The sequence below is a fragment of the Pteropus medius genome, unplaced genomic scaffold, assembly GCF_902729225.1.
Source record: "Pteropus medius unplaced genomic scaffold, Ma_sr-lr_union100, whole genome shotgun sequence".
Lineage (NCBI taxonomy): Eukaryota > Metazoa > Chordata > Mammalia > Chiroptera > Pteropodidae > Pteropus > Pteropus medius.
In genome coordinates this window covers 828080-854497 of record NW_024342468.1, presented here as the reverse complement: position 1 = coordinate 854497, position 26418 = coordinate 828080, and the positions used below count along the sequence as shown (strand labels likewise).

The window sequence follows — 26418 nt, the reverse complement described above, 5'->3', positions numbered from 1 at the left end:
TTCCCGATCTGTCCGGCACGAAATTGTGAGGACTGAGGGGACACGCGTGTAAAGGACGTGATGCAGTGTGAGACGCACAACCAGCAGTTCGTGGAAGGGAAGTAGTACAACAGTCATTACCACATTGGGAGGCCGTTTCTGTTTTTGTAAGTCAGGTTCTTTTTCTCGAGGTGAGCAGCCCTGTAAGGGCAGGACTGGGCTCCTTATGTGCTTGCGGCCTGGGCACGTAGCTCAGGGCCAAGCCGGCGTGTGGCAGGTGCTTCGTGACGCCGAACTGACCAGGAGGCTCTTGCTTCACGCAGAAGCAGTGAGCAGTGACCAGGGAGGCCTCCAGCTCTCTCCCGCCACCCATCATCACACCTATGCTTCCCTGCTTCCCAGTATCTCATTAGAACGCCCCGGTGGCGACTCGTCCCACCATACCTCTCCATTCCCGTGAATCCGATGCACAGGACCCAGGCTGTGGCCGAGAAGCCTGTGTCTTCCTCATTTTCCTTTTCTGCTGACCCAGGAGGCTCTGACCGCCAGCTGTCTGGCCCAAGAGTTGCACAAGTAGTTCCTGTCTGCTGAGCTTCTCGGGTATTATTCACCCTCGCCTTTCCACCCTCCCTTCCAGACCCAGGGTGCTTGTGTGGCCAGCGCTGCTTCTGAAATGCGAAGTCTGCATTCGATCCCACTTTGAGCCTCGGCCTGGCCTCGTGGAAGGAGACACATGCAGACGAGCACCCCTCCTGGGTTTCTGGGACCCTCAGGGCAGGGTGTAGGGCCGCCCCGGAGCCCAAGGACGAACCGGCCTGGCCTGTGTGGACAGCAGGGCCACGGCAGGAGGCAGGACTGGCCGCATCCCAGCAGCAGGGCCAGAGCTCCGAGATCCTCACCTTGGCTCGCAGAGCCACCCCCGTGACTCCGCCTTTCTGCCCCTCACTTCTAAGATGTTTCTGTTGATGCTGTCGCATCTCGGGTGGCCAGTGCTCTCCAGCCAGCTTCAGATGCTGCAGGAGTACTTCTGACGCCATCCATGGCAGTCCAGCTGCCCCAGCACCACACCGACTGCTCCCAGTCCTTTTGAAGGTCATACAGTGACAGGAACCCTAAGGATGCTGTCCACACACACTGTTGCCTGTCTCCCTGACCAGGGCCCTTCCTGCTGCTCTGTAATGGAGCGCTTACCCCCATGCTAGAGACGGAGCAGCCAGACTAGAGACGATGGACCATGTGCTCAGAGTCTTAGGTAAGAGCTCAGGTCGGAATCCAGATCCCCACTCTGAAAAACAGTGTTCAGTGTTGACATTTGTGAAGTACTTAGTTGCCAGCAAATAAATATTGAGACCTGGGAAGGCTAGGTAAGAGAACAGTCCACACATTGGCAGGCCATCTAACGCACGTTTTGCCCTTCGTGTTCTGACACATTACACAGTATAACTACAGGCTCTAAATAGAGTTCTCAGAATAAGGTAAATTAGAGCCCCTGTCATGCTGTTTAAATCCAAACTGAGTAGAAATAGTTCAGTCCGATTCCTAGAACTGAATTCAGATCACTCGTTAATTTGTAGCAAAGCTCTCTATGAAGAGTTGATGCTACTTCAATAATTAGTGGCTATACAGAGTGCCCTCAGTATGTTGGAGGTTTTTGCAAGAGTATAATCAGCCGTGAAACCAGTGGCCAAAAATGTAGCATTTTTGAGGACAGTCTTGTGATTTACACTGTTAAAATGTCACATGGGAAGAAAAGTAATTTCTGCTTTTACCTGTCCTACTACCTAAAATTCTCCCAAGCAGAAGGTTTTTAATCTTTTGTATCCTTTGTTATAAAATACACATTAGAATTTTCAAGTGGTTTTCAAATAGACTCTACGAAGACATTTGTTTTGAAAGAAGGCACTTTTTTGAGCAGCACGATGCTGACGTCGCCCTTCTTCGTAAGGTGGGCGGGTTCTCAGCAGTCGCACAGGAGGGCCGCAGGCGCGCGCCCGCTGCGGGGCCAGAGAGAGCTCGGTGCAAGTGCTCACTGCTCGCTGCTTCAGCCTCACCGTCTGCCACTCGGCTTTGGAAAGTCATCTTCGGACATTTTCTAAAATGTATTTGTTATAAATTAACACAGAGACATCAAAGAAGGAAGGTGCCTCTGGGCCTAGGGTAGACCCAAAGGATGGCTTTCATGAACACAATTAATTGGGACCAGGAAGGGGAAGGGGAGAGGAGACAAAGCCAGCAGTCTGCTCTTCGGTTTGCCGCATGGAGTGACAAGGAATGTTATCAAGAGCCCTTCCTGGTGACCTAAGAGTGATTGAGTCCCATCTCTAAGAACCAAATCAGACATGCCTCCCTCTAGGAGTTTCCTCCCACAGAGATCACGTAGGGGGCTGTGCAGCGGCTAAAAGCTTGACTTCCTTCCAAGAGAAAAAGCGTAGGCCCCGTATTGTGTCAACAGTCGCCGTTCCTGGTCGAGGGACGTGTGCTCTGAGCCCGAGACCAGTGCCGAGCTGGGGTTCCCAGCGATTTTCCATGGGGGAAGGGAGCCCAAACCACACTAGAACAGCAACACCCCCTAAGTGTGTTTTCTTATAAATAATGGATAAAAATTTAAGCCCCAAAACCAGCTGTCCAATAACCTCAGCAGTCCTCAACCTCTGTGGCCCCCGGGACCGGTGTTTCTGTGAGAACCTAATGCCTGATGATCGGAGGCGGAGCCGAGGCGGTGATGCTGGGGCTGGGGAGCAGCTTCAGATACAGATGAAGCTTGGCTCACTTGCCCACCGCTCACCTCCTGGTGAGTGGCCTGGGGGTTGGGGACCCCTGCGATGGCTTATCTGTTTTGCTAAGTAATGTCCAAAAACACTGAAGCCGTAAGCCTTGCTTGAGCCAGGAGGATACAGTAATGACCAGTGTCTGGCGATTTCCATCCTTCCCAGATTCTTCACCACGAAAGAGTCTGTTCACGCAGACGATCGCATTTCCCTATACCTGGTCGAGTGGAATGATCTCCGACACTTGGAGCCCAGGTCACTGTGGAGCGGCCCTTCTGGCGGAAGTGCTGTGGCCCGTGGCTCTAGCCCGCAGCTGCTGGCATGCCAACTGCCTTCTCGGGCACCCCCGGCCTTCCCGATGTTCAGAGGAATCCAGTGGAATGGAGTGAAATGTTATATCGAGGAGTCAGAACTTTTCATTTAAGATCTGCTTTTTTCCCCAGTCATTTTTCATGCCAGGACTGTAACAGAGAGAAAGTGTCCGTGAAAACCGGTGCCTGGCCAGCTTTGAGTGGCTTTGCTTCTTAGCATGTGAATGGCCACATGCTAACAGAGAAGATTGCCAGGCTCCATTGTCCTTTACTCAGAAGACTTAGTGGTTCTTTCAGGTGTGGTTTCAAGAGCGGGTGGCAGGTTCTGGCGTCTTGTGAGAACAGGTCTTTTTTCCGCATCCCTGGCTTTGTTGCGTAGCGAGCCTCAACTCACTGCCTTCTGCATGGTGGTCATCCTCACTCAGCTGAGGCGATCTCGCTCACGATCAGTAGGCCGTATCGTGCAGAGCTGTGGGGCGGCATGGTTAGAGACTGCCACGTGCTCAGAGTAATCGCCGAGTGTGGGACGGACCATCTCTTAGGAGCTGAGCCACGTGTGACTAGGTATGTGGCCTCCCCTCCCAGCCTGTTTCTGCGTTTCTGTAGTAAGGATTGTAACAGCACTTCGTGTAGGTCAGACGAGATGATTCATGCAGAACGCTTGGCACCACGTCTGACCGGCAGGAAGCATTCAGTAAGAGTGGCTGCCGCCGTCATCGCCGTGAGCCCGTCCTTACTGCACTTTGACTGTGTGCTCGTTGCACTTTGATTGTGTGCTTGGGGCTGACTGGGGCGAGGCGCCCCTCTGTTAACTGCTCCCCTTCCCATGAACTCTCTCTCTGGCACTCCCAGGCCTTCTGCAGAAACCTGCAGTCTGCAGACAGGCAGCCCCTCGTGTTAGAAAATCCTCGCCCAGGCTTCCTCGGGCTATAAATAAAAGTCGCTGCTGCAGAGAGAGCAGCCGCTCTGTCGGAGGCAAAGCCGGGCACCAGCCAGCTCTTAAAATAAACTCTGGGCTGCACTGAAGTGTTTCTGTCCAGTGGCCAGTTCTGCCTTTTTCCCGGCTTGTATGAATAAACATGATCTCGAAGGGCCTGGAAATGTTGTCTGGGAAGCAGTAGAGACCAGAGTCGTTGAGAATGGCACGATTATGAGCCCGGTGTGGCCCTCACATCCACAGAGCCTGGAGAGGGACTGGGTTTCTGCCGTCCCTTGCACCTCCCCACCCCCTTGGAGGTACTTTTCAAGCTTGGCTCTTGTCCCAGCACGACTGCATAGCTTGAATACCAGGGCTGCTCACAGGCTTGGAGCTCCTGAGGGGGAAAGGGAGGGGCAGGGCGGGGTGGCCAGGATGCCTTATCCAGGAGATGCTGAACCTCCTTCCTTTCTCCTTGGTGGCTGGCTACGCCTGTCCTCTGCAGTGCACACCCCTGGCGGCGGCCCTGAGCCTCCTTCCTGAGTCTCCCACTGTGGACCTGCACAGGAGCAGAGGGTGACCCTTCCACACTCAAAATCGAGAAGCTGCTGTGAGGCAGAAGCCTAGGCACCTTAATAAGACTATTACAGCTCCTAAGTGTTCCTTCATTCTTGAGTATACCTTGGACCCCTCGGCTCTGGCATCCAGAGTAGTTTCCAGACTGGTGTTTGGGAGGGTGAGGGAGGATGCCGACGCTGGTGGAGGGCTTGTCACACGCCAGTGCTGTGCCCGGGACTCTCGGGGCATCGTCTCATTAAACCCCACAGAGAGCCTGTGACAGAAGTGTGGTTGTTTTTATCCCCCTTTTAAAGGGAAGGAAACTGAGGCCTGAGAACTTCAGTCACTTGCCCGGGGTCACGAGTGGAAAGAGCCCAGGTCTGCGTGACTTGAGAATGTGCCTCTTAGTGATTGCCCTTGTCCCAGCTCCCGGAAAGGCCCCCGCGGTGCAGGAGTCTGCCACCCTGAACTGGTCAAATCAGAACCTGTTGAACACGCCCTGTGGTCAGTTAGGAAGATACTGTCAAACATAATACATCTCGTGATTGCACGTAACCGTCTGTGTACGTGTAAGTTGGGGCTCAGTTATTGCAGGGCCTGCTTAAGTGCTAAGTGTGTTAACAGGGTGCGGTGTCAATTAGGAGAGGGTTGGGACTCTAGAAAGGCTTGGCCTTTGTGTTAGTCTGTTCTGGCTGCTGTAACAAAATATCATAGACTGGGTGGCTGATAAAGAAGAGAAATTTATTTCTCACGGTTCTGGAGGCTGAAAGTCCACAATCGGGGTGCCAGCATGGCCAGGTGAGGGCCCTCTTCCAGACCTCCGACTCACCATTGTACCCTCACGTGGCGGAAGGGCCAGCATCTCCCTGGAGCCTCTCGAGGGTGCTGCTGGCGGCACACGGTTGCGTAAGAGCTGCTGAGCTGGGGTGCTGAGCCCGCAGCCCGCTCCCCCAGAATGGAGGCACGTGAGAGAACTTCACTCCCAGCAGGAAGCAAAGCCTTCAGTGTCAGTGGGTCACAGCATGTGTGGCACTTTCACCGATTCATTTGACTGCGCGAGGGTTGGCCCTGAGTTTGTGAGTTAGCCGAGGGATTGAAATGTGTAAGAATGAGCGGGTACCGAGGGCAGGTGTCCTGAGTCTGATGCAACCCGACAGCGACTGGCGCTCACAGGGCGAGAGGGCCTTGGCGTCCCCAGAGGGGGAGAAGGAGCCCGGCTGCCACCTGGCCGGCTGAGGGAAGGGGACCTGCCCGTCCCTGCAGTTGCCACAGCTCCGTCCAGGTTCAAGTACAGCTTTGTGAAACCGCCTAAGGATATGAGCGGCTTTGACCTCCTTTCAGTTTAAAATTTTGTTTATTCCCCCTTTCCCTGGTCCATGGGTTCCAAAACTCCTCTGCCAGAATGCAGAGACCGTTTGCGTGAATGACAGGGACCTTGGTGTTGCCTTGGAGTTTTGTCGAGTTCCCGCGCCAGTCGTGGGCAGTGAGCCTGGCAAGGACTTCGGCCACAGCCCCACACGCCCCTCTCCCGTTTCCCTGTGGCAGCAGTGTGCCTTTGCGGGATATGGTGACGTAGTTGTCTTTGCCTGGCGATCGGTCATCTAGGAGCGCCTCTGTCACTCCCCCCTCAGCAGGGCCCAGGCCTGCGGGGTGCTGACCAGGAGCTGCAGGCGCTCACTGTCACTTCCCAGCCTGACCTCAGGCTTCTCTCTCTGGATGAGACTTTGGGAGCATAGCTTTGGGGGCCCTAAGGTAGCATCAGAGGCATTGCAAGGTCACTTCATTTATTTAAAAAAAAAAAAGAAAGAAAGAAAAAACAAAAGATTGGGTAGAAAAGGAAACGAATTCATAGGAATTTTTAGCATTTGGGTAGCATAGTTCTTCCATCCATTTTTAAGGCTTATGCCCTTCCCTTCCAAAGGATTTGAGGTGGGGTACGATATTTAAAAGGCTGTGATGTTTGACTTTCAAGGGATAAATCCAAAGAGGTTTATCTAAAATTTTTTAGAATGAGTAAATACGAGCAGGTATCTGACTATACATGTTGGACTGAGCCAGAAGGTTCCTGAAAGGACAGAAAGCGTAGACTGGGCTGTGTGACAAAGCAGAGGACGTGGCCACCCACACAGTGCGTGAGGCTGGCTCTCCTTCGGGGCTGTTTAGACACTGAGGATGGCACCGGTCAGTCTTCAGGCCCGGGTGGGGGACCTCAGGCCGGAGGCCCTGGGGAGGGTTTGGCCTGGCCGGCGGCCCTCGTCCCGGTCACTGTGAACAGCCTGTCAGAGCTCGGCTGCATTAACCTAATGACTCTTTCTTTTGTCTCTTTTCTCCTCCCCATCTTCTCGTACTGTGTGTGTTTTCCTCTTCGACTCCGTAGTATAAATCTGTGTTCAGGTCCTACTCCCAGGATTTCGTGCCTCACGGCCAAGCTTCCGTTCAGCCTTTCCTCCCGTCTACCTCCTCTTCCTCTCCGCGTTTCCCTCCTGCTCACCAGTCTCCGAGCTCTGACTTGGCGGTGCCCGCCGTGGCCGGCCCGCCCCCCAGCACCGTAGACGGGCCTCTTTCATCTTCTCGGGAGAGCAGCTCTCATGGGAACACTGTCTGCCTTCCTTCTGAAACCTCTTTCACTGACTCGCCCCCGACGCCTTCGGTGAGAACTCAACCCCCCCCACCCCCCCGACGTGGGGCCACACGTTTGGAGAAACCGGTGTCACCGTTCGTGAAAGAGCCACCTCCCTTCCCCCGCAGCCAGGTCTGTCGCTGGCGTGTGCCCGTTGGCAGCATGGCCAGTCGAGGTCTGTGGCAGGCCACCGGGCGAAGCAGTAGCCCATGTGTTTGCAGAACAGAAATCAAGCCTGTACAGAGTTCCCAGCGAACCAGGGGTCTGAGTTTCCACAGGTGGATTAGTGGCCACTTAGAGATTGTCACTCGCCATACGCAGAAGGTAGAAAATGCTGCTAGTTTCCTGTTTGGTTGGTGGTTTTTAGAGAAAGGCACAGAGACCGAAGGTGGTCGTGTGCTTAGTTGCGTGTCTGGGGACCAGGGGCCTGCTCTCCTGTGCTGTGAAGGTGACTGCAGAGCTGCGTCCAGGCACAGGGAAGTGCTGCCCCACAGGTAGGAGGGGACAAGTGGACAGGCCGGAGCAAAGCAGGCAGGTGGGGCCAGGCCTCACATGTGGGTCGTCTTGATGTGTGGGTTCCTTCCCTCCATAAGTGCCTCCCACCCCACTGGGGACCCCGCAGTCCCCACCACGGCAGAGTGGGAGGGGCGGTCTGATGGCCCTTGACATCTGTGGAGAAGACCCAGCAGGAAACGTGGGTCCCCTTTAACACAACGAGAGGTGGCTGGAGCAGCTCGTTCATTGTTCCCCGACCCCAAGGCAGAGCCGCCCCGGAAGAACCGAGTGCAGGCCCGGCGGGCTTCTCCTTCTCTGAGAAGGTCGTCCTGGCAGGGCCAGCCCGGGAGGCTGCCTCTCTGAGCCGTGAGGACCGGCTGGAGGGCCTGTCACATGTGCCTTTCCTCTCGTCCTGTCTCCCCCAGAGTGACAACGCCAGTGAGGAAGCTGGTGAGGGCGAATACGTCAGTCTGTGCTCCTCTGGCCAGAGCAGCGAGGAGCTGGCTGACCCCCGAGGAGTAAGTAACCTCGGGCTGCCTGGTGCATGCGGCCTGGCGCCAGGGCTCGGCCCGGCTTCCGTCTGGCCGAGCCCCCCGGTCACTAGCAGACCGGGTCCCCGCAGCCTTGCCAGTTCGGCCTTGTGGGTGAGGACATGGCTTCTGGTGAAAGTCTCCCCTGTGCTTTTGCTTCAGTTCGAGCGGCGCCCCTCGAGTCTGGCCGATGGGTCTCAGAGTCCACGGAGCAGCCTGCCAATGGCCCAGCCGTGTGCCGGGGGCTCTCCAGGACGTCTTTCTGTCCCATCTTCTGGTGTCGATGTCCGCCCTCCATTCCTCTTGCTCCCCAGCATGCCCCTTCGCCCCTTTGCTAACTGCTTCCCGGGGAGCAGGGAGTCTGGCAGGTGGCCCCCATGTGCTCACACACCTGTCACTGCTGCCCTGGGGCCAGTGAGTAGAGCGTCAGCAGTTCTGTTAAGTAGTCAGCTTTCTGGGTTTTGCTGCAGCAAAACATGGGCAAATTCAGAAGCCTCAGAACAGCCCGTGAAAAACGAGGTCCCTCCTGTTAAGGCCCCTAGGGAGGTCCCCATAGGATCCTAGATGTCCACATAAGACAAGTCGTAGAACGTGGACTTTCCCTCCAGCGAGTTCGGAGCCTGTGTGGGGAGCTTAGCCGTTTCCGCCCTGGAATCCTCACCTCTCCTGGCCCCTCTGGGGACCTCTGCCCGGCCACCATCCACCCAGTTCAGCCCCCACACAGTGGAGCCCCGCGGGCCGGCCTGGGGCCCGTCCTCCACCCGGGGCCACGTTCAGGGCTGGCCACTTCACTTCACACACTCGCGATGATGTCCCATGTGTTCTTGCTGCTCGTTCTCTGTCGTGGCCTGGGTGGCAGACCAGGAACTCTGGAGCACAGTGTTGTCAGCCCTGGGCGGGCCCAGAGTCCCGGGAAGCGAGGCTGCCGGAGGAGAAGGTGGCTGTCGAGCCACAGTCCTGAGGACTGTAACTGGGTGGGGAGCCAGCAAAGGTCTGCTGCCCACCAGCAGGCACAGCGGCTGAGGACGCAGGTTCAGGAGGTAGACGGCCCTGGTTCTGAGTCGAGTCTGCAGCCTCCCAGCCGTGTGGTCTTGGGCAAGGCTCTTCACTTCTGCCAGCCTCTGCCCGTGCATGCGAGAATGGGCGTGACGGTGCCCGCCAGTGACGGCTCGGGCGGGGCCGAGTGAGAAGAGGCGTGTGGCGCCCTTAGCACAGCACCTGGCTGCGCTTTGCCGAGTGGCAGCGACTGTGACATCCTTTCTTCCAGGAGGTGGTTGGGATGGCTTCGTCTCGGTTGGCAGCTGACACATGTTATAAGTAGTGGCACCTTTCACTCTCCCCAGAGGCAAGATGCTAGTCTGAAGAGGGCCTTGTGCTTCCCGTGTGACAAGCCGCGTTCATGGGTAACTTGTCCACGTCTTGGACTGCTCTGTAGGAACTTACCTACCGAAGCCACTTGCAGGCAGGGATGCTGGGAAGCAAACCACCCCCAGCTTGGGCACCTGTCACAGACGCAGCACTGACCTCTCTTTTCAGGAATCACCAGCTGTGAAAGACGGACATCCTAGAGACCCCTCTTCAGTCAGCAGTGCCCCTGGGAAGGACAGCAGAGACGGCGGGGAGAGGTAAGGGGGGACCCGGCGGGGCTGGCGGCCTGGAAGCAGCAGGTTTGCCCGGGGGCAGCGGCCGGAGCTGCCCCTGCCAGCCACACGCCTGGCCTGCCTGGTGCCTTGTGTCTGTGGTCTTGCTTTTTCTCTGACTCTCAAAATCATGCATTTTCAGGGTAGAAAATGTGGAAGTACAGAAAAGTGTGAGAAAACAGGGAAAAACACAAATAGCCCGTCCTCAAAGACTTCATTCTAGTGTACAGTCTGCCATTATTTCTTGATTATCTGAAACCATGTTAACCACCTTACAAAGTCCCCACGACAGTCTGTTCTTTGACAAATCAGAGGCCAGCTTTCCTCAACCTCTTCCAAGTTCAAGTACAATAACACAGTGTAAAAGATCCCCCCAAATAAGAAAAACACTGGTTTTTGTGAATTTCTAGATACAGTGCATCTATTAGATTCTTAAACCATGTGAAAGTAAGTTACAGATGCGACCCTCGGTCCCTAAAGGCTCCAGCATGTCATCTTACAGTTCCCTAATTCTCCCTAAAATGTCTCATATAGCTGATTTTCCTCAAACCAGGGTTGATCAAGAGTCACCTCTGCATTTAGTTGTATGTCTCTTTAATCTTTTATAGCATTTTTCAGTGTTAGCGTAAGTCAAACCTGACCGGGTTTAAAAATAGGTAGTAAATTTCAAAATAGACCGTGTTGGACCTGTAGGTCAGCACTGCCAGCTGCAGCTTCACGATGGTTCACCGTCTTGGGGAACTGTCCCACGTACTCAAGCTTTTCCTCCCTCTTTAGGCCAAAGTTCGGCTACCTCTGGGGTCCCGGGTGCAAAGCTAAGCAATGCCCAGGTGTCGTTGTCAGACCTAAGCATAAATGGTCGAAGAGGTCGGAAAACTAGCAAGAGACAGAACAAAAAAATCGGAAAGCATCGTATGAGGGCCTGTGGAAGAGGGTCACGCCCCCGGCCTGTCCCTGACCCCCACTCTGTGTGGTCCATGTCGAGTCTGAGTCATCTGCCAAGTTAAGGTGTCCCCAGCTGTGAAGCAGGGCGATGGGTTAACTAGTTTAACACCTGCTGGCGGCAGTAGCTCACAGGTTCTATCTCTGGCTTCACTGGGCCCGAGAGTGCCGTTCTTCGGAGTCCCAGACGGCCCCTGTAGAAGAAGCGGAAGGATGAGCACGTCGACTGGTTAGAAACGGTCGCTGGGATGTCGTCCACGTTCCACACACACCAGACTGCCGACTGGACGTTTGACGAGATGTGGCAGAGGGTTCTTTCCAGGACCGCGTGTGGTTTTGTCCTGGCCCATCTGTGTCATCTTACTGCAGGCGCAAACTTTTATGTCTGAGATGCTTCGGGTTAAAAATGTGGCCTGTGACCACAAGGGCAGCCAGTGCCTCGCAGGATCCATCGTGGGAATCTAAGTATGAATCGGGGCTGTGGGAGAAAACTCTGCAGGAAAGTAAGGTGCCTTCAGAGCCAGCACCCTTCTCCCCCAGAATGCACCCCAGCCACCCACCTGCTCCCTCCGTGGGGAGGCTCGCTCCTTCTCCTCCTTTACCAGCAACCTCCCAGTCAACTCTTCGGTCTCAGCTTATCTGTCTTGTCCTCAGGGGCCTTCCCTGTTCTTCAGACTAAGCTGAGACCCTGCTTGTTTTAGCATCCGTGTCACCTGCTAGACCCAGTGCCTCCAGGACAGGGGCCAGTCTGCCAGATTCACACTTCTCCTCAGTCCCTCGGAGAAATGGCCCTCGGCAAAGACTTGGCGAGTGGCATTAAGATGCATGCGAACACCGACTCTGTGTACAGTGAGCTTTGACAGAGTGACCGACGCCATCCCTTATTTAAGTAGCTCAGCGGAACCTTCTCGCTCTCCTGGCGTAATCCCTTCTGCTTACAGGTGGATCATCCAGAGAGAGCAGAAAATGTCCCAAGGTCACACAGCTCATCAGTACCAGAGCTAGAAATCCAGTTCACATTGTGGCTTCCGTCCACCACTCAGGATCCCGGGGTGGCGGTCGGGGGTGGGAAGTGGGTCTGGGCTTCACACTGGAGCTGTCACCAGAGTGGACTTGTTCAGGGGCATGGCTCTGACACGTGGTTCCCATCCAGAGGGCTACATTGCCTCAGCCCAGGGCCTGGGTGACACCTACAGCGAAAACCACTTCTCCCTCCAGAGACCCAAAGTCACCAGATGCTCCAGAGTCGGCTCAGTCAGAGGAAGAAGTGGACGAGCTGTCCCTCATCGACCACAATGAAATTATGGCAAGGCTGACACTCAAGCAAGAGGTGAGTCGTCTTCAGGCCTTACTCCTGCAGAGTCTGGCCCATGATGAGGGTGGGGGGCTTTGAGGAGGATGCAGCTTTGAGGTGCATCAAATAGAAAGACCCACGTGAGGCGTCGACCTCCGGGGGCAGCCTGGACTGTGGGCCTCATGCATCTTGTGTATCCTGGCCCAGCACCTGAGGCACCATGGGTACTGAAAGATCCTAAGCAAATGGGTGAATTCCAGGAGGAAGTGTGCTGTCACCTTCTCTGACACATCTAGCGAGTCATCTTGGGCAAGCTGCAGGACATCTCTCAGCCCCCGATGGCTGGCTTGTGAGATTGACGTTGGTGGGAGGCGCTCAGCACGGAGCCCGTGCGTGGGGCACCCTCGTGAGCGGGAGGTGTCGCTGTGTTGTTACGATCAGCGACCCCACGGTTGTCTCCGCGTGAGAACACAGCTGATCAGGAAACCTCAGGCTGCCTGCGTCCTGTGCCTTGTCAAAAGAGCCTCGCTGGTGAGGACAGGACCACACCTGTCGGAGGAACGAACCCGTAGGGCCTGCGGCCTCTCTTCTGCCATGTGCATCTGGAAACCCAGAGGAATGGCTGAATGCAGCGGCCACCGGTGATGCACAGCCATGCCCCTGGCTCCGACTCGAGGCAGCACACACGGCCACAGACAAGCAGGCGGGCACTGCCCTCCGCGCGCTGCTTGACTCGGCTGAGCTGGCCGGGCGGGGCTGCGGGCTACTGGGACAGCTGCGCCTCCGTGGACAAGTGCGGGCTTGGAGCCCCGGCAGAGATTTCTTCCAAAACATCAAGTCAAGGTCATAGATAGCCACCCCTACACTTAGCTAGAAGTCCAAGGTGCGTTCAGGACTCAGGCCAGGGGTGAACACCAAGGCCCTGACGAGGCTGATGTGTCTGTGAGAGCGAGGGCGGCAGACACGAGCAGGGTCACGGGCCGCGTTCCGTCCCCTTCAGAATCAGAGAGCAAGCGAGCGCTGGGGCCCCCGGCCAGGCCCGGTGCTCTGCACCCCTGGTGACAGCTCTCCTTGGCTCCGGGCCAGGTTCATTGGCAGGCAGCAGGCATTGGGCATGTAAGCAGTGTCAGGTCTAATTAAACATCTTTGTGATACTTTGCATTCCTCTGAAAAGGGCTCCTTGGAAGGACCTGTGACATTATGACAAGTGACTTCTCTTTCCACCTGGGGAAGCACAATCAGATCTAGAGTAGCCTGCTGTGGTTTTAGGGACACGAACGTACTCAGAAGTATTCCTGCAGCCCAACAGTTACTCCGGGAGAGGCTGGTGGCGGTCCTGCCTGCCTCGCCGTGGGGCCCCGCCTGGCCGGGGGCATAACACGGCCCACGACCCTGCTTGTGGGTTCCCGCCTGCCTCGCCGTGGGGCCCCGTCATCTAGTGTGTGAGAACGTCCCTCCCTTCCTCGCTGACCCCTGGGTTGGTGAACGGGAAGAGCGAAGGGTGCCATGGCCCCCTGACCCTGACTCACTAGTGTCCTCAGAGCAATGTGCCCTGGTGCTGTTGGTGTCTGCGCAGCCTAGGCCCAGCCGCCGCCCAGGTGACATCTGCCCTGTGCCTGCCCACCAAGCACGGAGCACCGGACGGGCAGGATGGGCACATCTGGCCTCTGCAGCGCAGCCACACTGCCCCCGGGCCGAGACAGCAGAGAAGAGGGGGTTTGGGGGCGCCGCGGTGCAGAGTCTGTGTCGTCTCTTATCTGCCTGTGACTTCTGAAGCCGACGTCTCACGGCTGCCTCACGCCCTCCTGTGTTGTCATTGCAGGGTGACGATGGGCCAGACGTCCGTGGAGGATCTGGGGACATCCTACTGGTCCACGCTACTGAGACGGACAGGAAAGGTATGGCAGCACCCTCTGCAGTGGCCTTCGTCCGCATCAGAGCTCCCTGGATCGGGGCTGGTCCTGCTGAGGCCGCCCACTGCCCTGCCCTCTCCTGTCTTCCGCCAGCCCTGAGCCAGTTGGGATGGTGGTGCTGCTGGGTCACCACAGAGAGAGCCCACCTGGGGGACCAGTGACCTTTGTTCAAAGCCAGACCTCCTCTTCCCAGTTCCCTCAGAGTGTGCCCCGTTGGTGCAGGGTGTCAGTGACCCCTAGGACCCTCAGGGTCGTCAGGAGGGCAGGGTTCCAGGGCAGAGGTTTGCCCTGTGGGTAACAGGGAACGTGGATAACTCGCTGTTACCCTCTGTACTTTCCCTGACGTTTGAGCCGTTCCGTTACCCCCGATCGGAGCTCCTACATGCCCTCCCCTGGGGCTTCGAGCAGGGGCGCTGCCCCCACGGGATCCCAACCCTCTGGGGACCTGGAGAAGCGGGGCCCCGGGCGGAGGCCTCTCGTTCCAAGTTGTTCCGAGTTCTGCCGGGGAGAGGAGGAGGGGACGGAGGAAGGTGCCCGGACCGTGCTTGACACGGGGGAGGGGCCGCTCCTCACTCGTGTTTTCTTTCCGCATCTTTAACGACGATTACAAGGGTGGGGTACCATGGGGTACCGTGGGTACCGTCACTGTTAGAGGCAGGCGTGGGAGGAGTTAAAACACCCCCGTCTTGAAGCCCTGACCCACTGATTTCATCTTTGTAAATGACCACGTCCCTGTGTTTTTACGGCGGATTTCCCGAAGTGTGTTACACAGAATGGTTTTTAAATTAGGAAAGTAGGACGAAACTAATGTTTACATTGCAGGGAATTTGAAAACTAGAGAAAAAGCAGCAGCGGCCCCCACAGACTCACCACAGCCACTGCTCTGCCCTGCAGGGCTTCTTCATCCCGGGTCTTCGCCGGGGGCAGAGCCCGGCCCTGGAGGCTGAGTCCAAGTCCCAGCTGTGCCGTCCCCAGGCTCAGGCGGCCACTGGCCACTTTCCTCCGTCCCGCCTCAGCTGACTCCGCTTTCGAAGGGGTGCAGGGTGCCCGGCGGCTGTGAGGCTGGGGATGAGCTCAGCAAGCGTTTCTGCTCGCAGGCGGGCAGGCGGGCAGGTGGGCGAGTGGGCGGTGCTCGCGAAGTGCGCACTCGCCCCCGGGGACAGCCAGCCCTCTGCCTCTGCGCCAGACAGGTCAGAGCCCGGCCTCAGCCCTGCGAGGGAACAACTTCCGTTTCTGCGAAGGGCTGGAGTGGGAGCTGGCTGCAGTCCTCTGCTCTGAGCGGCAAAGCCGGCTGCGGCCCAGGCCAAGGGGGACCCTGCAGGCGGGGCAGCCTGAGAACCTTCCAGTCTGTGCCGACTGCGCCTGAGGGAGGCTGCTCTGCCAGCTGGGCTTCTGCCCGATTTTAGTAATGGAAAGGCTTCGAGGCTCTGGGAACCAGAGCCATTGTACCTGGGGCCGCTTGGGAGGGTGTATCCCACCCGCAAATAAATGGAGCTGCTGTGATTCTGGAAAGGTCAGGAATCCCCGGCGAGAACCAGCCCCTCCGAAGGGAAGGGGAGGTCGTGGAGGGGAGCGCCCAGCCCAAGTGCCCCCGACTGCTAGTTGGCCTTGCCCTTCTCTGGCACCCCAGCGAGCCCATGTGCATATCACAGCAGCCTGCCACGCTCTGCCCCTTCAGCCTTTTCTTGGGCCTCTCGGTATGTGTTAATTACCAGGTTTTTGTTTCTGGGCACTGCCACCTTAACGTGTTACCTGTTGCTTAGCTTCCTGATCCTGCTGCCGAGTTTGAATCACTTTCTCTGCCGGGATGATTAAGACCCTTTGAACCATCAGGTCCTGGCCCAGACAAGAAGCTCTCGATGCCTCATCGGGGGCGGCACACGCTGGCAGCAGGTGTGCCCGTCCGCCCTCGCCGGCGGCGGGCAGCGCTAACCTGTGGCTCTCCCCTCCAGACCTGGTGCTGTACTGCGAGGCCTTCCTGACCACCTATAGGACCTTCATCGCCCCCGAGGAGCTCATCAAGAAGCTGCAGTACAGATATCCTTTCCCAGCCCCCGGCCCTGGCTCCACGCCTCGCACCACGGAGCTTTGGGAACGGAGAGAAGAGGGGCCCCCCCCGGCCACTCAGCCCTCAGGCAGGGATCTGTGGTGGGCAGCAGGGGTGCTCCGTCCTGCCGCACCATGTCCTGGCTTTGGGGCCTCAGGCAAAGCTTCGTCCGTGAACCTCTTTCCCCATCTGTGAAAGGGCGGAGTGAGATTGTATGACGTGTCCGGAACATAGAGCGTGCTGGCTGATGGTAGTCGTGATAGCTGGGTGCTTCTGCAACCTACAGAGCTCACTTACCCCGTGTGCCTGGGGGGGAAATGGAATCCTGCAGGTCCCCGCAGAGCCCCAGGTCATTGGTGTGATGGCTATGTAGTGTCTCAGCCTTGAGAGGACCAAGACTCAAGGCTCAGACAGTCACGGCCACTCCGCCTGCTGGCCTACCCGGTAGTGGATGGAAGCCACGTCCACAGCAGAGTTGGCCCCTCAATTACATTTGCCCGCAAGCTGGCCCTTTCAGACGGCACTGCCTGCAGTGGTGGCTCAGGATAACCCTGGGCCTAGAAGGACCCACTCTTGATGCCTCTGGTCAGGTCCAGACCTGCCCATCCTGCCGGCGCTAGCCTGGAGCTGCTTCTCCAAAAAGCAGGCCAGCTTAGGGTCCCCAGGCAACTTGGCTGCCTCCCTGGTTCACAGCCCGTGACTGCCCTCTGCTGGACAGCATCCACCACTCAGGGCAGGAAGTCTGGAGACCAGGCTGGCTTCCTTCCCTCCCTGTGTGCCCCGAGGCTTCCCTGAGCTGCCTCCTGTCTCCTCCAGACCCCATGCCTTCCACTCTCCCCTCGCCCGGGCCCCAGAGGCTCCGGTCCCCCGGGACTGAAGTGGGTGGCGCACAGACAGGTTCTCCAGCCTCACACGTTCACTTGCTTGCAGACCTGGCTCCACCAACGAAAGTAACTCACACTTGTGGAGGACTTGCTGGTGTCGGGCCTGCTGCTAAGCATTTATCCGTGTGACCCCACCCGCTATAACACCATTTTATATTTCGTGTCCATGTTATTGCCGTGTTACTTACGGTGCTATTATATTATTTCCTATATGTACTTAAGGAAACTGAGGCTCAGAGAGGTTAAATGACCCACGTGGCCATTTGTTGGGGGCGCATCCCCTCCCCGTCCCCCAGGCCTCTGACTCCAGAGCCGGGCTCTCAGCGCCTCCCCTGTTCAGCCACCTCCGGCGTGTTAATGGAGGTCAAGATCCTGAGCACAGCTGGCCAGTGAGCCCTCTGCAGCAGGCCCTGGGCACTGTCTCCGGCAGCCGGCTCCTTCCTGAGCACTCCTGGGTCACAAGGCAGCAGGCAGGATGGAGTCAGAGAAGGGTCTGGGGGGTCGATGGTGAGCACAGGAGGACGGCAGAAACTGTGGCCCCAGGAGGAGCTGGAGGTGGCAGGTGGGGCAGGAGCAGGTGTCCCTCAGGTGGCCTCTGAAGTGTGGGGAGACGGTGGGAACGCATGTCAGGAGAGGAGCAAGACTCCTCTGGGCTGCACACGTACCCGGGGTCGAGGTTCGGGCACGTGGTTTGTGACCACCTTTCTCTTCCTGAGCTCAGCGAGGCGGCCCGCGGTGTTTCAGGAAGTCTGACGGGAACCTCGGGTTGAACCGACCCAGGCCTGGGCGGCGCAGTGGGGACGGCTCTGCAGGCAGGAGAGGGTGGTGGCTGAGAAGAGTCTGGGGTCTGGGCTGAGTCCCACGTTGCGGCCCTGCCCCCTGCACAAGTGCTGTGCCCTCCCGTGCCCTCACTGCTGGATGTCGCCGCCTCACCCCCAGGCTTCCTGGCACACCGTCGGCACCAGTGAGCGGTGGCTGGGAGAGGGCGGCCCCCCGCTGACGCCACGCGTCCCCGCCCACGTGAGCATGGCGGTTTCCTTAACTCGCCCTCCACGTACGAGAAGTTCTCTCCGTTTGCTGACACATTCAAGAAGCGGGTCAGCAAGAACACGTTCTTCGTGCTGGTGCGGGTGGTGGATGAGCTCTGGTGAGTGCTCCGCCCTCCAGACCGGGGGAGGAGTGGGGAGGAGCCCAGCAGGCCTCGGGCATCACGGGGCTCCTGCCGGGCCGCACACTTCTCTGCTGAGATCGGGGCCTCCTGGCACGTTCCGCCTGCTTCTCCCGAGTACGTGCCCACAGCCCTGGACGGAGCTCGCCCCTGCCTGCTTTAACATGACCCTCGGGAAAATGACCTGTCGCCTCAGACCGGCCCCGGCCCGCAGCGTGCTTTCCTCATGGGGGCCATCTGCCCCGCACGTAACTCACTTAGTCCGTAGTGGCCGCGCGCTGAGCCACCAGCAGCGGTGGATGCTCCTGCCACCCTCCTCAGCTCCCGTGCACCCTGACGCGGTGCCGTCCATGTCCGTTCACCCAGCGGGCCCCTCCCCAGGCGGGCGAAGGAAACGGCCCAGGCCCTGCCCTCAGGGTGTCGCCCTCCTGCTGGGGGATCGGCTCAGCCAGCGCCCACAGGCCGCGGCACCGCAGGCATGGCGTTCTGTGCAGGGGAGGGCCAGGGTGTCCTACGCGCGTCTGGCCTGAGGGCCAGGACCCCTTACGACTCCTCACCTGAGGAGCCAGGAGCCCCTCCGGGCAAGATTTGTGTGGGATTTATCCACAGCCCAGGCCCTGCATGGGCTCTGCTGCTGGTCCAGTGCCAGCAAGCGTTTGCTGGTTACCGGTGGGACCGCCCCAGCACTCTGGGGGTGCAGGCAGCTGTCCCAAGCTCTTTTCTCTTGCTCTCTTCCCGTGAGAGGTTTCCGGCTCTGCTGATGGCTGCCACGTGGCCCTTGGGCATTTTGAGGTAGCTTCTGCACCCAGTGGCAGCCATCTTCTTCCTGTCCTGTGTTCCTGCCCCTCACCCTGTGGCCTTGGCCTTCAGCCTAGTGGAGCTGACGGAAGAGATCTTGAAGCTGCTGATGGAGCTGGTCTTCCGCCTGGTGTGCAGCGGCGAGCTCAGCCTGGCCCGCGTGCTCCGGAAGAACATCCTGGACAAGGTGGACCAGAAGAAGCTGCTCAGGTGTGCCAACTCCGACCAGCCGCTGGCCGCCAGGGGAGTGGCAGCCAGGTGAGCCGCCGGCTGCCCCGGTCCATCCGTGGCCGCCCAGCCCCGTGTCCTCTGGTGAGAGCTGTGCCCAGGAGCTGCCTCTCAGTCCATTTCTTGTAGCGCATTCCCCAGCCCCACAGCCTCACACCCTGGTCCTGCCAGGCACGGGGACAGCCCGATGGCTGGGCCTCTTCTCCAGGTTGTGTTGTGTGACGAGTCGCCTTTGTACCAGGAAGTGGGGCGCCAGGGCGTGCAGGGCCTTACTAGGACAGGAGACAGATGACCGTATTGCGGGCTGTGGTCAGCCCTTCTCTGCATTAACACGGCAGCTGTTAACTCTCGCCGTGCCGTCCTGAACGTTCCTGAGAACCCGTATGAAGGCTCCAGTCTGTTACCTGCTTCCTCCCCACCCCTCGTACCCCAGCCACAGATGTTTGTTGACTTATCACCTCGTTTGTGAGTGTCGTAGCCTTCATTCACATGACACCGTCTCTGTCCCCACCAGGCCCCGGAAATGGGGCCAGGCAGGAGGTTCTCGAGCAACTGAGCTGTCCATGGGCCCACAAGATCCACCGGCAGAGGCAGGAGAGGGTGGACGGCATGGCAGCCTCTTAGCTCCGAGGCCACAGTGCGGGACCAGCCCAGCTCCCGCGTCCTGTCCACGCACCGCTCATCTCGTGCTCTGTCTTCCAGGCCGGGGACCTTGCATGATTTTCACAGCCATGAAATAGCCGAGCAGCTGACACTGCTGGATGCTGAGCTCTTTTATAAAATAGAGGTATGGCATCGAACGGGCGGGGGGAGGGCTGCTTGTCCCTGAACGAGAGAAACTGTCCCGTCACAGGGAAGCCAGAGGGCTCCAGCCCCATCCAGTCTGCTTCCTTTTTCAGATTCCTGAGGTTTTGCTTTGGGCAAAAGAGCAGAACGAGGAGAAGAGCCCCAACCTGACCCAGTTCACGGAGCACTTCAACAACATGTCCTACTGGTAAGAGGAGCCTCGGTCCGAGGGCCCAGTTCCTGGGGGGCGGCACGTCTGGGTGGGCTGCTGCTGCCTTTGCAGAGAGCTCCGGCAGCAGGGAGAAGGAGGTGCCTCGCATCCTCCCAGCTCCTTCCGAGGCCCTGCGGCATTAACTGTGAACCGTGGGCAGCAGAGAGCGAGGGCACGGCCGGGACGGGGCGCATCTGGCACGTTGGAAGGGGCCGCGCGAGGGCTGGTTGCGGAGGAGTCGCACGCAGCAGGGGGCCCCAGGTTGCGTACTAACGTCTGCCGCAGGCGGTGGCAGGGGACAGGGTGTTACGTTTGCTTCACTGGAGCAGAAGAGGCAAAGCAGACTGGCGCTTCCTCCAAGTGACCAGCAGTGGCTGCTGTGAAGCCATAGCGGGTCCTGGCGTGAGGCTGGATTCGGCTTCAGTTGCCACCGAGATTCTGAGAGGTGCCCTCGTCTTGTCTGCACGGCGGCCTCTTAACTCACTAGCTCTGCCGAGCTAGTCCTGAGGCCACGCGCGCAGTGCTCCCCGCCTCAGTGGGGCTCGGGGTCAGCACGTGGTAGGAAAGCTCTTCCTTGATCCTCCAAAGCTGTCGTGGGTGTGGTCAGGTCCCCATCCTTGTGGTGGGCACCCACCGGCCACCAGATTTCTCTGTGGCCTCTTGCCTCCCTGGGATGACATAAGCTCCCTGAGAACAGAGACGAGGGCTACACTTGATGCCTCACAAGCCCTGGGCACTCAGTAGGCGTGGGCGTGTGACCAGCTGCTGCACGTGTTCGCCTCCGCCTGCACCGGGGCCACCCAGGAGCCTGAAGGAAGAGATCGGCTCAGCCATTGTCTTCTCTTTGGTTGGTACAGGGTCCGGTCGATAATCATGCTTCAGGAAAAGGCCCAGGACAGGGAACGGCTGCTCCTGAAGTTCATCAAGATCATGAAGGTAGCCGTGGCACCGCCCAGAGCCTGCCCCTCCAGGCCCTGCCCCGGGAGGCGGGAGGCCCCAGGCCGGCCGCCCTGCCCTCACGGCCACCTCGCCTCTCTCTGCAGCATTTACGGAAGCTCAACAATTTCAACTCCTATCTGGCCATCCTCTCAGCGCTGGACTCAGCACCCATCCGCAGGCTAGAGTGGCAGAAGCAGACCTCAGAGGTGAGCGGCCGGGGAGGGAGCCAGGAGGTGCATGGCCCTGGGTGGCGGCTATGGCAGGGCGTACTCAGGAGCGGAGACCTGGTCTCAGGTCTCTGCTCTGCCACCAGCCCGCTGGGTGACCGGGGCAGCCCATCCCACCTTAGTCTCCTGTTTCTAACCTCCAGTCATTGGCCCCTGAGGGCCTTCGAGGTTGGCGCTGGGGTCGTTACGTAGTGGAGTCCTGCCGCCTGCTCCTCGGGCCTGTACCTGGGTCCTGGCTTCACCTGCTCCTTCCTCGGCCCATGCTTCTGGAGGGGCCGCTTTGGACTGGGGCCACATGGGCACTGGGGCTGTTCTGTGATCAGGCCAGATGTCATATTGGGTGGCTTATTGGGTAAGTGTTAGAGGGAGGAGGATGGGGCACTGAGCGACCATGTGACTGCGGTCCGGCCTGGAGTCCAAGAGCCCCCTGAGGAAGTGTTGGTCTCGCCAAGACCTGAACAGGGGGTTTTCGGGGGACAGAGGAGTGCAGCAGGACAGAGGCCAGCATGGCCACAACACTGGGAAGGGGACCGGCTCTAATCACAAGGGCCTTGGGAGCCTGGCGGGGAATTGGACCTTTATCCTCTGTGGGAGCCGTCCCTTCAGAAGGGAGGCAAAGCCCACAGGGCTGATCCTTGGCTGGGCCACCTGGGGAGTCACCTCACAGGATGACATAAAGGGACAGTTATAAAACAGTATTGTTTGGAAAAGAGGGACATTCACACTGGTTGCTCCAGGGACTCACGAGAGGTCCTGAGGAGGCAGGCTTCCTGGAGGTGGTGACGCACCAGGGTGAGAGGCACCTAGCAGGTGAAGAGGCGGGCACCTAGCGTTCCAGGCAGGGGCAGGGTTGGCCAAGTCCCCTGGGCGAGAACCCCACGCTGCTTCCAAGAGCGGTGAGGCGCAGTCACCTGCCCATACTGGTGGACTTGGCCTCAAGAGCAGTGAGGAACAAAGGCAGGCTTGGGGCAGTGACACAGTTCGGCGGGTGCTTCAGGAGCTTGCTTGGGCTGCAGCACAGAGCAGAACCAAGCAGGGGGCCCAGGCTCCGGGCCCTGTACACACAGTGGGTGCCAATTAAAAAGAGACATGGTCCTGAGCCGGCATAAGCTTGTCCCCAAAAGGCCTGGTCTCCCCGCAGCCGGGGCCGGGGCCGGGCCTGGTTCTGGGTTCGTGTGTATGGGCGCCCGCGAGCGGGCAGAGGGTGTGTGAGGAGTCGGTGGGCGGGGAGCGGCCATGCACCATGCCAGTGCTGAGACCGTGCGTGCCCGCTGCCCAGGGCCTGGCGGAGTACTGCACGCTGATCGACAGCTCATCCTCCTTCCGTGCCTACCGGGCCGCCCTCGCAGAGGTGGAGCCGCCGTGCATCCCGTACCTGTGAGTAGAACCCCCGCCTGGGCTTGCCCCCCAGTTTCTCTGGGGGTGATCTGTCGCGCTCCCTGAAAGAAACTCTGCATAGAGGTTTCCAACTGAGATGATTGTACTTTAACTTTCAATCGTGTAGCAAGAAGCCTGTTTTACTTTCAAACAGAAAAGAGGCGTCCAGTGAAAACAGTTCCGTCTTTCCCGTCTCCCAGCCGCGCTCCCAGTTCCTGCCCTGACTGGCCCCCTAGCGCGTTCAGGCGCGCGGCGTCCTCCTGCCATATTCCAGCAGTCCTCAAACCTGGCTGCGTGCTAAACCGCCTGAGGGACCCCGAGAGCACCTGCCATGAGAAGCTCCGAGACTGTGTCCCCGGCGTGGAGCAAATAGGTGTTTCCTGGGAAGGGTCCCCTGGTCACCTAAGCATGAGAAAATCAAAACTGAACAGGCTTCTTTGGTGCACGTCTCATCAACGCCCTTAGCACCCTAGCGGACACAGACTCTCCCGAGAGGGACAGAAGAGTCGGCACTGTCCCGGGGCGGGGCGTTTGATGAAACATCCCGCAGAGACGCACGTCGCCCGGCCCGTGCCACGCCCCCCCCCACACACACACACAGCCCCGCTCCCCAGCCTTTCGGCCCTCAGGGCCGGCGCACTTTCCCATCAGGCTGTGGCAGGGTCAGCCGGGCCTCCCTGGGTGGAAGGACTGCCCGTCACGCGTCCTTCGTGCTTACAGGCACCTTCCTGCACCTGCTAACGAGCAGCGGCCTCTGCTCTAGCCCTGCTTTGGGGGTTCGTGATGTTTTCCTGTTCGTTTGTGAATTTTGCGTTAGGAAACCCACAGCTCTTCCAGCTTCCGCTGCAGCAGGTTGTCCCTGACAGCCCTCTGCAGGCCAGGACGGTCACTGGAGGGCCTCTGCAGCAGGCGGGCAACGGAGCCTCTGGGACCCAGCTTTCCCAGGGGAGTCGGGCGTCCATGCCGGAAGAAGCGAACACATCTCAGGGAGCCCGTGGCCTTGGTAGCTGCTCGGGCACGGCCCCGAGGCCTGGGCCCGGTCAGGCGGTGGCTCCTCTGGTGGCTCAGTTGACCCAGCCACCTGAGTCACTCTCCAGAGGTAACCGGGCCTCTCTGTCCTCCCAGGGGGCTCATCCTGCAGGACCTCACCTTCGTTCACCTGGGAAACCCAGACTATATAGATGGCAAGGTGAATTTTTCCAAACGGTGGCAGCAGTTCAACATCCTGGACAGCATGCGGTGCTTCCAGCAGGCGTGAGTGCTGCGGGCTTGGGGGCGCTTCCGGACCTCAGCTCCGGGACCGGGCCGAGGTGGGAGGTGACAAGGGACCTGCTCCGTCCAGTCTGGCAGGGGGACATGACAAAGTGTGCAGCACGGGCTCAGCACAGCGTGGCCCATGTCCTGCACCCGGCTGTCCTCTCGTTTCCTGCACAAGGAAGCTGGTGGCCAGCCTGGCTGTGAGGAGGAGGTTGGGGAGCTCTGGCCCACCTGAATCCGGGGCGGTGGGGGGCAGGCCCAGATGCAGGGGTGCAGCTCGAGGAGACTGCGCAAGGAGCAGAGAGCACAGCTTTAGGGGCCAGTCCCTGCTCCGCGCGCCGGGGGCCGCCATGCAGAGTGCAGGCCGCAGCGGCCCCAGCCGCATCAGCTCGCTGGGACTGCGCCCGCATCACCGCCTGGAGCCCACGCGCTGCTGCCCACACTGGCTCTCACCGGCTGCCCTCCTCCCCCCACCAGGCATTACGACATCCGGCGAAACGACGACATCATAAACTTTTTCAATGACTTCAGTGACCACCTGGCCGAGGAGGCCCTATGGGAACTCTCTCTGAAAATCAAACCCAGAAACATAACAAGGAGGAAAACAGACCGGGAAGAGAAGACCTAAGGGCAGGTGCCGGAGCACGGAGAGCGCTCAGGAGAGGCTCAGAGGGCGGCTCCGAGACCGGAAGGGACTTTGGACCTGTTAGGTGGCAGCAGCGAGCGCCCGGCCTCAGAGCCACAGGCCGGCCGGGCCGGAGCCCGAAGCCTGCGGCCGCGCCCACAGCCCACGGCGGAGCCGGCAAGCAGGTCTCGTTGCTGATCGTGAACTGGTGGTTTTCTCTCTTGGTTTTGGTTTCTGCCTTCACTTCCGTCTTCCCCTCTCCCCCTTCCGCCCACTCCCCCTCCGCCCGGGAGCAGCACAGGGATGTCACCGGCAGCCAGATGTCCCCAGAACAGCGGGGGTCTTCGCTCCTCCCTGAGTCCCAGGGTCCTGCGTTTGCCGAAATGACAAACGAACGAAGGCTCAAGGACCCTTTTGGGGGCTGCGCTCCTAGCAACCTCCAACAAAGGGGACATTGAGTTGGGTGGGCCGGGAGCACAGGAGACGGGGGAGGCTAGTGAGCGGCTCAGATGGCCCAGAAAGGTACGTCAGGTGACGTCTCAGCAGCCCTGGGGCTGGCGCTGCTGCCACGGTACTGGCCCCAGCTGCGCTGCTGCCCGCGGGCGCCCCAGGGCCCCCCCTTGCTGAGCCGTGAGCAGTAGGAGTGGCGTCTGCCATCTTTCTGTCCCTTCGTCTCCCCCACCTCACGCTGCCGGCCCTCCCCACACCATCCAGCGTCACGGGGGCTGGGAGGAAGGGGTGGAGCCAGGGAGGACCTTGCCATCCAAGAAACATGTCTTACCTGAGTGGGGGCCAACAGCTCCCGGAAGGTTCGTTCAGAGAGAGGGGAGAGTGGGGGGGTGTTTCTGTCCTGGGGGGGCGGGGCCCTCAGCGTTGCCCCTGTGCCTTAAACTCCTGCCCACGGGCCCCACCTGCCTGCTCCATCCAGGTGGGTGGCAGGGGTGACTCTTGCTCACCAGACCTGTCCACCAGTGCTCACGCTCCTCTGGGAAGGACGAGTGTCCCTGGGGGGCCAGGCCCTCCCCTCACGCAGCAGTCACGTCCCCTCCCCCTCGTCACACCCGCTCTTGCTGCCGAGGTTGACAATCTGAGGCTAGGTCTGTGGGCTCCGCGCACAGGTGCCGGCCGGGGCCTCCCATGGCCAGGGTGCCGCGCCAGCCGACGTGGGCCTGCGGGCAGGGCTCCCGTGCCAACCCAACAGCTGCCCTGTGTCCTGCTTTGCGTGATGGAGTGCTCACTTCTCCTGGGGTTGGAACTTGGTCAGTAGACGCCGGTCTGACTGTGCTTAGCCCAGAACAAAGCAAAGCAGCAGCATCCATGGCTGTTGATGATTTAGATTTGGCTTTTAAAGAAACAACCATGTCCCTTTGAGTCCTTCATGGGTTTTTGAGCAGCTCGGATTGAGACAACTTGGGCTGGTCTTTATTCTTTCTGTTTGTCCTGTACATAGAGGGGAGGAGTCTATGAAATGTCGGTTCCGGTCCCCCAGCGGTGACCCTACCGGTGGCCGGCCGGAACGCGTCACTTTATTATTTAAAGAGTGTGTGTACAGAGTCGCTGTTTCTTAACAGTAGCGTGTGCGGGGTTGGGTTTTACTTCGTTCCGGATTTTTTTAAGTGCTCTCATTTCAGTCTCTCCCTCCCCTTGCCGGCCTCGCCCCGCTCTGCCGAATGCTGCCATGCGTGCTCGGGGACCGCTGGGGACTCGGGGCCCGTGGACGTGGGAACTGTGGTTCCCCCCCCCCCGCGTTGCAGAGGGCCCCTGGGGTCTCCTGTAGCACGGGCAAAATCTAACAGTGTTTCGGTCTCAGAACCCAGCCGCTCATGGACGGACGCGGGTCTGCGCCCCTCCACCTTGTTCTCAGCCACGAGCTGGACCGGGGCGGTGGGGCTCAACAGACCTGCA

General features: G+C 59.2%; 1 protein-coding gene across 7 annotated transcripts in view; it reads left to right on the top strand.

Annotated features, from left to right (window-relative positions):
- Window positions 1–25370, top strand: part of RAPGEF1 (Rap guanine nucleotide exchange factor 1) — a 123432-nt gene extending 98062 nt beyond the window's left edge. For 5 of the 7 annotated variants that reach the window (XM_039862907.1, XM_039862904.1, XM_039862903.1 and 2 more), the window contains 13 exons: window positions 9714–9802; window positions 11978–12089; window positions 13876–13951; window positions 15919–16003; window positions 17952–18044; window positions 18936–19121; window positions 19794–19878; window positions 19991–20085; window positions 20946–21024; window positions 21132–21233; window positions 22534–22631; window positions 23757–23885; window positions 24366–25369. In XM_039862907.1, coding sequence (XP_039718841.1) covers window positions 9714–9802; window positions 11978–12089; window positions 13876–13951; window positions 15919–16003; window positions 17952–18044; window positions 18936–19121; window positions 19794–19878; window positions 19991–20085; window positions 20946–21024; window positions 21132–21233; window positions 22534–22631; window positions 23757–23885; window positions 24366–24516 — 1380 coding nt within the window. In that variant the 3' untranslated portion in view covers window positions 24517–25369. Of the gene's footprint in view, window positions 1–6909; window positions 7183–8072; window positions 8166–9713; window positions 9803–11977; window positions 12090–13875; window positions 13952–15918; window positions 16004–17951; window positions 18045–18935; window positions 19122–19793; window positions 19879–19990; window positions 20086–20945; window positions 21025–21131; window positions 21234–22533; window positions 22632–23756; window positions 23886–24365 lie in introns of all 7 variants that reach the window. The other 2 variants (XM_039862909.1, XM_039862908.1) reach the window with 1 other exon arrangement.
- Window positions 25371–26418: the final 1048 nt, after the last annotated feature.